We start from the raw sequence: 9,372 nt of genomic DNA, 5'->3' as shown, positions 1-9,372 counted from the left end.
TCTTAGGAAAATGGAAGATGTTTTTAGTGGTTCCTCCCTCACTCGTGCAGCCTTTCTCTGTGTTTACAGCATTGCTGTCCTGCCCCAGAGGTCGCTCAACAGGTCTTGCAAAGTCTCCTCACTTTGCCCCACCTCCATCATCCACAATCTTGTCTCTCTAACCTACTCATTTTCCTCCATTCCACAAACTATTAGTTTCAAAGAAATGCAGAGATTAATTAAAATGATTGGTGGGATGAGTAGGTGAGGGGGACAGGCCAAAGGGCTTGACAAGAAGAAAGATGAAAAGGACTGAATGCGTATGGCTTGGTTAAGCGATGACTAATGGAGGGTGGAGGAGATGGACACGATATTCATTTCCAACTGCCTGTGGTTCTGAGGAGCATTTTTCATGTGCAAACTGCAGACTGGCTCAAGACAAACTTTTGGTCTCCCTGTAGAGTGGGGTCCACTCTTCCCCTGCTCTCCCCCCAGCCTGTGCATTCCCACCCCTTCCTGGTATCCTGAAATTCATTTACTTCTCTTTATTTCAGCCAGGTGCAGTTCCTGGATCTCCACCTGGCCATGTGAGTCCTGCTGGGAGCAAAGAGCAAGAGGAGAGGCCACGGAAGCCGGGGGTGGATGAGGTGGCACCTCTTTGCCACACCTGTGTGTGCTGCAGACTTGGGTGGACTTGAACCGACTGTGCAAACACACCTTGAGGAACAGGGCAGGACCTGGGAATTATTGTACTTCCACTTAGCTTAAGGAAACTCTGTTCCTTGTGTCACCTGGCTGCCAGCTTCTTTTACTATGCTCTGATAGAGTAAATGAAAGAAAAATACTTGTTCCTTCTGACTCTTCAAATTCATCTCCCCTATTTGGGGAAATCTGCTCTATAGTAATTCCTTAAGCAAATGGAAAGCACTGTGAGAAGATCCAGTAATTCCCACTTTTGTTCACTTCATGCAGAGGTAAAGCAGGATATCACATTTGAAAGCATATGAGAAAAAAAGGAAAAAGTCTATATAACAAAAATTATTTTCTATATAATAAAAATGTTGTGGAAACATCTCTGAGGAGGGGAAAAAGCAAAATGGTCTAATATGTCTAAAGGAAGTAATATATTTAAATATCTAATATAGAATACATGCAATAATGTCTAACGTACTTAAACTGTGGAAACAAGCATTTTCTTTCTGTGAGCACATTTTCCAATATAAAAGAGCAGAAACTGTAATTTATCCTTTTTTTTTTTTTTTTTTTTTTTTTTTTCCCCCAAATGGTCTCAAAATAAGCCAAAAGCATTTGAGATACAGGAGTGAACCAAACCAACCCCATTTATTCCTGGACACCAAATACGATTTAGATGGATGTGGTATGGATAAGAAATTTTAATTTGCCCCTGAAAAGGCATTTAATTATTCAGATTATCTGATTGTCTCACTCAGGCTTCTATTGATTGATTAGAGAACTTTATAAATCAAAATCTGCATTACTGCTGCTCAGTGTGTTGGCCTCTCACAAATCCAATTGGCAATCCCTGCCCACAAGTTAGTTTATTGAGACATGTAAATGGCTCTGGTTTATAAATGGGTCAGTAAGTGTTCCTTCATGCTACTAAAGGAATATTTTCTTAAGGACATCAGGAAGCGGGGAGGGGGGGAAAGCCCTGAAGTAATAGGTGTTTAATAAATCAGGGCACAGTCATCAGAATTCCCAGCTCCTTGGCTAATGGCCATGAAGGATCACTATCCATGGATCCCACTGGATCTGCACCACTCTGTGGGTCTGGGGTGCTGAGCTTGGGCTGAAATCTAAGCTGAGCCTTCCCTAAGCACCCGCTCACCAGTCAGTCCCAAATTAGGCAGAAAATCCCCTCGGAGCAGCCAAGAGCTCTTTGATTTCAGAGCTCAACCTTCATGACCAGCTTGACTCTTCCATCCTGGACCAAATAACCTCCAGTGAGCAGCAATTACCATAATGAGTGGCCTGACTGTCCCCCACAGCTCCAGGCCCCAGCACCAACACGTCCCTGGCAAACTGGAATGTCAAGTCCTGAAACTCCACCTCTGCAAGAGGAAGGAAGTAGAAAACTGAAAAGGGTGGAGGGTAAAAAAAAAAAAAAATTAAATTAAATGAGTTTAAATGAATCCCTCTAGCCTGATCCAACCCTGGCTGAAGTTAATCAAAACCTTGCATTGAGATCAGGGGGCTATAAAGGCAGTTTTTCAGGTTGTACAAACCTGAACTAAACAGAGTTAAAGCTACACCAACCGTGTTCCTTGTAGTCTGAACTTTGCTTTCTAGGACAGAAGAAACATGCAGGAAAAAACCCCCAAAGATGAAACAAAACATCAAAACTCTTAATAAATTAAACATGGCAATCATTAATTGGAAGAAACTTTATTAGTATTACTTGTCTATACAGCAAATTATTTGCATGGCTTCCTATGCACCACAAATCACACCAAAAAAATCCCTTTTTAGCTTAATTTTGCAGAGACAAGCTCTTCATAAATATAAAATCTGCAGGGTGACACAGAGACAGATTGCTTATGGACTATCTGAGGGAGTTTTACCACATTCAGGACCTCCACATCAGGTCCCACCAGATACCCATGTCTGACAGGAGCCAAGATCCCTGGGAAGGCACACAAAACCAGGGGTGCTCCCCCAGGCACAAGTCATTTGCATCCCTGGGATTTCCAGAGCTAGAGATGTTCTGCATTCAACAGGCCTTAAGTGATTTCTCTTCTGTGAATTCATCTAATCACTTTAAAATCCCACAGTCCACTCTTGCCAAGGAGTTCCACAGCTGAACTACAATTCTGCAGAGACATTTCTCTATTTTATTCCAAACCTGCCAGTTCCATTTGATGCCCCTTGGCTCTGGTGCCAGAAGAGCCAGTCACTGGTCTCTATTTATCTTGTATGTAAAGATTAAAAAAGAGGTGAACAACTGCTCTGAGCACTCACTGCATTAATGCATTTCAGAGATTTTCTTATGCATGTGCAGTAACTTAGGGCTGTTTGGCTGCACTGTTTATGCAGCTGAAATTTGAGTTACCTGCAGCTCAGAGATGCTGCCTCTGTGAGGGCTGCGTGGCCACCAGCAGCACATCGAGAGCTCCCCCATCCAACCAAAACTTTTATTTTGTGCCACAAACTGTTAACACGAACATACTGCATGTGTTACTGCACACAACTAACACCAGTGCCCACCGTGTGGCCAAATGAAGTCAGGTGGAAACAAAAGGGAAAACTGAGAGGAAGAAATGTCACAAACTTCAAAGAGAGGAGCTGGACCTTCACTTTTCTTTCACAGCCATTTGTGTTTCTGTTTGTTTCACCGCTCCTTCCTATACTGTAACTGGTAATTATGTCATTATATCCAGGAAAAATATAGCACGGGAGAATTTGAAAGTGTGTTTTCAAACCTGGACATAAGTTTGTCAGCTTCTCATATCGTGAAAAGGGATTGAAGCTGACAGACCAAGTTCTTCACTGACACAAGAAGCTGGACAATAGCAGGTAAGAACTTTGTGCTGGAAGCGTAAAGAGCACTTGTTGCAGGGTCGACAACCAAACACACCAGCACAGCCCTTCCGTCCGTCCCCGTGCTACCCCGCATTGTCACCGCCTGCCCTCAAATACCTGCTGCACTTTACTCCAGAGGTAGCTGCCCGTCAGCATTCCCAAATCCACACCTCCCGGAGCGAAGGGTGTGTGCGGGACAAGGTAAGACAAACGCATCCCTTTCATCAGAGCCGTGCCCTGTAACGCCGCTCGCTCGGAGCGGCTCCAGCGGACCAGACATCTCCCATCTGTTGCTCCGAGGGGAACATGCCAGCACACTTTTCTCCTCCTCCACCACGATCCTTCAGCTCCAGCCCTTATTCTCCCTCCCGACTAACCTGTGCTTCCACACCAGTACCGGGGCTCTCTCTAAAATTAGGCCGTCGCTGTCCCCACCCCTCAGAGGACGAGTTCAGAGAAACCCATTCGCAACCCTGCTTTCTCCTGAGGGGTTTTATTACCCCCCTGTGTTATCCCGGTTATTCCCGAGGCCGGGAACTGACGTCGCGGCTCTCCGTAAAGGCAGAGCCGTGCCGGTGGCGGAGGCGCGGGGCTGTCCGCCAACGCCGAACCCCGCGGCTCGGGCCTTGCGGGCGGGCGCGGGGGGACTCGGCAGGTGCCGGGAGGGGTCAGGGCGGGCAGGGGAGCGGGGGTGCCCCCGGTGCCGCCCCCGGCGCTGCCTGGAAGCCGCGAGGGCGGCGGGACGGGGAAACCACGTGGGGCTCCCCGGGAGCGCCGCCTGAAGGGATGAACCAACACCGCGGGGGGGGGGCGGCAGGAGAAGGGGAGACACAGCACCACCGGAAACGCGGGGGGAGCGCCAGCCGCCAAACAAACAAAACCACAAATAACCCCCGACACAAAGCAACAAGCGCGGGCGCAGGCACAGCGGGACTGGCGGCGGTGGGCGGGGATGGGGGGGTTGGAGGGGCTGTATGTGCGTGTGTCCCCCGCTGAGGGGACCCCACCGGGCCGGCCCCGCGCGCGGGACGCGGTAACCAGAGAGTTCAAAAACAACGACGTCAGCCCACAGTGCCCCGCGCGCGCCCCCCCGGCATTACGTCATCCCACAGTGCCCCGCGCGCGCTCAAGAAGCTTCTGAGCGGGGGGGGTGGCCATGGCGACCCGCGCGGGGCCCGCGCGCCGCGCCGGGCCACGCCCCCCCCGGGGCCGGGGCGGCGGCAGCCAATGGGGAGCGCGCGGGGTGACATCATGCGCTATTTTTAGCGGGCCCGCGGCCGCTGATAAGTGAAGGGCTGCACGGCGGGAGCGGGCGCAGAGCGGGCGCAGAGCGGGCGGGAACGGGAGAGAGAGCGCCGGGACGGGGAGCGGGGACGGCAGCTGCGCGGAGCCGGCCACGGAAAGTACTTGTGGCGGCGGAGCGGCGTCCCGGCAGCGCCGGCACAAGGAGTAAGAGGAGAGCGGCAAGGCGCCCCGCCAGGCCGGGCGGGCTCCCAGCGCGGCGGCAGCAGCAGCAGCCACCCCAGTAAGGCTCCGCGTTTCTCCTTCCCCGGCTCCGCGTTCCCCTTCCCCGGGAGGGTCGGGGTGCCGGCGGGGAGCTGAGCGGCGGCCGGGCAACTTCCCCTCCCCGGACTGTGTTCTATGAGTGCAAAGATGGAGCCTACTTTCTACGAGGATGCGCTGAGCGCCGGCTTCGCGCCGCCGGAGAGCGGCGGGTACGGATACAATAACGCCAAGGTGCTGAAGCAGAACATGACGCTGAACCTGTCCGACCCCTCCAGCAACCTGAAGCCGCACCTGAGGAACAAGAACGCCGACATCCTCACCTCGCCGGACGTGGGGCTCCTCAAACTAGCCTCGCCCGAGCTGGAGCGGCTCATCATCCAGTCCAGCAACGGGCTGATCACCACCACGCCGACCCCGACGCAGTTCCTGTGCCCCAAGAATGTCACGGACGAGCAGGAGGGGTTCGCCGAGGGCTTCGTGCGGGCCCTGGCCGAGCTGCACAACCAGAACACGCTGCCCAGCGTCACCTCGGCCGCGCAGCCCGTCACCAGCGGGATGGCACCTGTGTCCTCCATGGCCGGCAGCACCAGCTTCAACACCAGCCTGCACAGCGAGCCCCCCGTGTACGCCAACCTCAGCAACTTCAACCCCAACGCGCTCAACTCCGCGCCCAGCTACAACACGAACAGCATGGGCTACGCGCCTCAGCACCACATAAACCCACAGATGCCCGTGCAGCATCCCCGGCTCCAGGCGCTGAAAGAGGAGCCGCAGACTGTACCTGAAATGCCCGGGGAAACCCCTCCCCTGTCCCCCATTGACATGGAGTCACAGGAGAGAATCAAAGCCGAGAGAAAACGCATGAGGAACAGAATCGCGGCGTCCAAATGCCGGAAAAGGAAGTTGGAAAGGATTGCCCGGTTGGAGGAAAAAGTGAAAACTTTGAAAGCCCAGAACTCAGAGCTGGCATCCACTGCCAATATGCTCAGAGAACAGGTTGCACAGCTTAAGCAGAAGGTCATGAACCACGTCAACAGCGGGTGCCAGCTCATGCTCACACAGCAGTTGCAGACGTTTTGAAGAGACTCTTCAGCGGGAACTGTGATGTTGTGGTACAACTAAAACGGGCGAAATCCAAAGCGGCAGAGGCGTAAAGCTGGTGGCAAAGGCTGGAAGGCTGAGTCCTGCCTGTGCTCTGAAGGCGCATGTGTGGAAAGACTGGCAAAGCCTTCGGCCGGAGCCGGGAGTGGAGCGGCCGGCGCCGCGCCGGGAAGGGCTGTTCCTGCTCGGATGAGATGTCAGATCTTCGTTTAACATTGACCAAGACCTGCATGGACCTAACATTCGATGATCATTCAGTATTAAAGGTTAAACTGCAATAGAAACTGTAGATTGCTTTATGTAGTATTCCTTAAGAAAAAAAAAAAACAAACAAAAAAGTGGGAGGGAGGTTTGTGGGAGGCTGATAAACAAACAAACAAAAAAAACTATTCTGCCTGCCTTCAAGTAAATTGTGTATGTACATATCTTTTTTTATTTTATTTTATGAAAGTTGATTAATGTCAATAAACTACTTCATGACTTTGTAAGTTATTTTTATGTTGTTTATTTGGGCACTGCCCAGTATTGTTTGTAAATAAGAGGCTTTTTTTTAGCACTCTGAGTTTACCATTTGTAATAAAGTATAATTTTTTAATGTTTCTGTTTCTGGAAAAAATTCTAGAAGGTTCTATTATATTTAAGAAAAATAAAATAATTAAAATGTATTTCCCCCTCACACTTTTTTTTTGCTAGTGGCTGAGTTGGGAAAATGCCCTTTGCGCTGGGCTCTGAAGGGTAGGGATTGTGCTGAACTTGCTGTGTAACTCCAGGCATGTCCTGGAGAAAGTGAGAGGAGATGGGGACAAGCCAGATCCTGGTCACTAAACCAATACAACTTTTGGGGTTGTCCTGGAGTTGTATTTCCCAATTGTAGCCTGACTGCCTAGGCTGCCACATTCCCAGGCCCAGTTCAGACAGCTGACTGACTGCAGGCAGGGTTGGAGAGGGGTAGAAAGCCAGGGAATGAAACTGTTCCATAACTGGAGCAACTGGCTACTTGATCTGACATGCTTTTTATTAAATTAATGTTCTCAAAAAGATAAGGCAAGTGGCTGTATTTCAAAAAAATGCTGTAGGCTTCAAAATAAAAATATTCACCTTTATTCCTGTGTTTTTTCCCAGGCAGGAGGTGATCCTTGTTTGTTAAAATTTATGACAATGCTGGTAGCAGTAAAATAATTTTATAACCCTGCCCCTGTCTCTAAATCCTTTCCCTTTTGGGTGTTACTTAGGGCTCTAAACTTTTTGGCAATAGAAAAGCTGGGAAAACTGAACTTAGTGGGAAATAAAAAGAGCAACTTGTTGAAAAAGAGCAATGCCTGTTGCTTGTTTCCAGCAACTTGCTGAAAACAGCAACTTCTGTGGCACTTCCCAGGTACTTTTGATAATGTAATCTTGGTTTTTAGTACAATGACAAAATACAGACATATCTTAGAAACCTGCTACTTTACTTGGGAGGGGGAAGGTGTGGAAGAGTTTTATACCAGGATTGTCAACATGGTACCCAATTCATTTCATTTCATAAACGTATTTAAAGGAGACCAGATGTTTTCCTGCTTGCTGTTCGAAGCCAAACAGCTAGGAGGAAGTAGATGATATCAAAAGACAGCCAGAAAATATTAGAAATTCATTATTCTCAAGCAGGCATTATTCTAAGGAAAAAAATCTTTCCTTGAAGTGACAGTGTTGGTTGAGGTCACTTCACAAGACAACTAGATAATTTTATATATATGTACATACCTTTACTGTTATCAAAATGATACCCTGAACCTTGCTGCTACTGTGGGTCAGTTCCTTACAGGAAGCATAGAAGTATCTTCCCTTTAACTTTTTTCCCTGAGAATTCTATACATTTTATCATGAGGGGTTGTTTTAATGTTTAAAATATGGTAAACTCCTTCCACATCCCAGTCCAAGTGTCAAGGTAGGCACTGCTGGGATGGTGTTTGCTGCTGTCAGAGGAATCCAACTGTAACAACACCAACCAAACAAAGGGTTACTAGGAAGATTCTGGAGTTTGCCAAAAGTACATTTTGCTGATGTCAGCAACCCGGAAGGTAAGTTGATTTTGACCATATGTAGGAATAGACAGCAGAGGGATAATACACAGCACTGCTGGGTGTGGTTTTACAGGGATTTAGCAAGTGCCAACTAGCAAAATAAGCAGGGCAAGGAGATTAATTACCTGCAAAGGTGCATGTTTAACTCTCAGTAGCACTGGGTTATGGAATAGATGTTACTAGCAAGCATTTTGCTTAATCACCTAATTACGTAAAAAATAAATACATTATATAAAATACTATGTTAATTAAACACAGCTGAGTGACAGTCTGCTCCACCCTGCCCTCATACACACACACATTGCAGTTGTGTGTTTGCTCCCAAGGGTGACATTCTGTAGCAAGGGCAAAAAAGTCCCTGAGCAATGGTTGGTTCCTGGGACACAAGTGTTTGGTGGCCAGTCAGAGAATCTCCCAAGCAAGGTGGGTTTTAGTGCCAGTTGTGCAGTTTCACAGGAGACCAGGAGCAATTTAAGATGAACCCTTTCTTTGGTCCCACACCAAAATTGAGGATCAGGCCTAGGGTAGGGCAAAGTAAGTTTATATTCCCTCCACCTCCATGTGTTTTGTAAACAGTGTGGTGGGCTGGGAGCCTGTTGCTATCTGGTTCACTTCAGCCCAGATTTGAATCCAGCACTCTCAGGATATTAGCAGATCACTGTGATCAATACACACAAGGGCAATGAAAGCTGTGCCTGCCTTTATATGTGGTGAAATGCAAAGTTTTAACACTTACTGAACTGCCAAGATTTAAATTGCCTAATGCACTGCGGGTCTTCCTTCTATAAGGAATAGTCAGTTCTCTCTGAGATTCAGAGAGAAACTCTTTTTGTTGCCCCAGCTGTACTCACAAGGGAATATTTTGCAAATAACAGCATTGTGAACATGTATTTTGTTTGGCTGTGAGTGTTGTCAACGGATTCAGGAAGTGAAGTCAGAGAAAGGCAGGGTTTCAAACAGGGCAGGCTGCACAGAAATGCCTGGGCAAAGAGCCTCTAATCAGAACAACATGTTTGGGACACAGGAATATTAATTAGAATTTAGGTCTCTATTGAAACCAACAACCCCCTCGCACTTCTATCCCATGAACAGAAGTGAGCTACAAAGGGGGGTTGACAACCATTACTCACTGTGCAATTTTAAATCCAAAGCACTTGTCGTTATAGGAATAACAGTAAAATCTAAC

General features: G+C 48.4%; 1 protein-coding gene across 1 annotated transcript; it reads left to right on the top strand.

Annotated features, from left to right (window-relative positions):
• Positions 1-4,789: 4,789 nt before the first annotated feature.
• JUN (Jun proto-oncogene, AP-1 transcription factor subunit) lies at positions 4,790-6,791 on the top strand. Its single transcript, XM_050306567.1, has one exon. The coding sequence runs from the start codon at positions 5,161-5,163 to the stop codon at positions 6,103-6,105; it is 945 nt and encodes a 314-aa protein (XP_050162524.1). The 5' UTR covers positions 4,790-5,160; the 3' UTR covers positions 6,106-6,791.
• Positions 6,792-9,372: the final 2,581 nt, after the last annotated feature.

The sequence above is a fragment of the Myiozetetes cayanensis genome, unplaced genomic scaffold, assembly GCF_022539395.1.
Source record: "Myiozetetes cayanensis isolate MyiCay16 unplaced genomic scaffold, myiCay2020 scf12, whole genome shotgun sequence".
In the NCBI taxonomy this organism is placed as follows: Eukaryota; Metazoa; Chordata; class Aves; order Passeriformes; family Tyrannidae; genus Myiozetetes; species Myiozetetes cayanensis.
Note: the sequence above shows the minus strand (reverse complement) of the source record. Positions and strands in the feature narration are given on the sequence as shown.

Bases quoted from the DNA above. Each gene is read 5' to 3' on its own strand.
- JUN (XM_050306567.1), top strand. From the start codon at position 5,161: ATGAGTGCAAAGATGGAGCCTACTTTCTACGAGGATGCGCTGAGCGCC.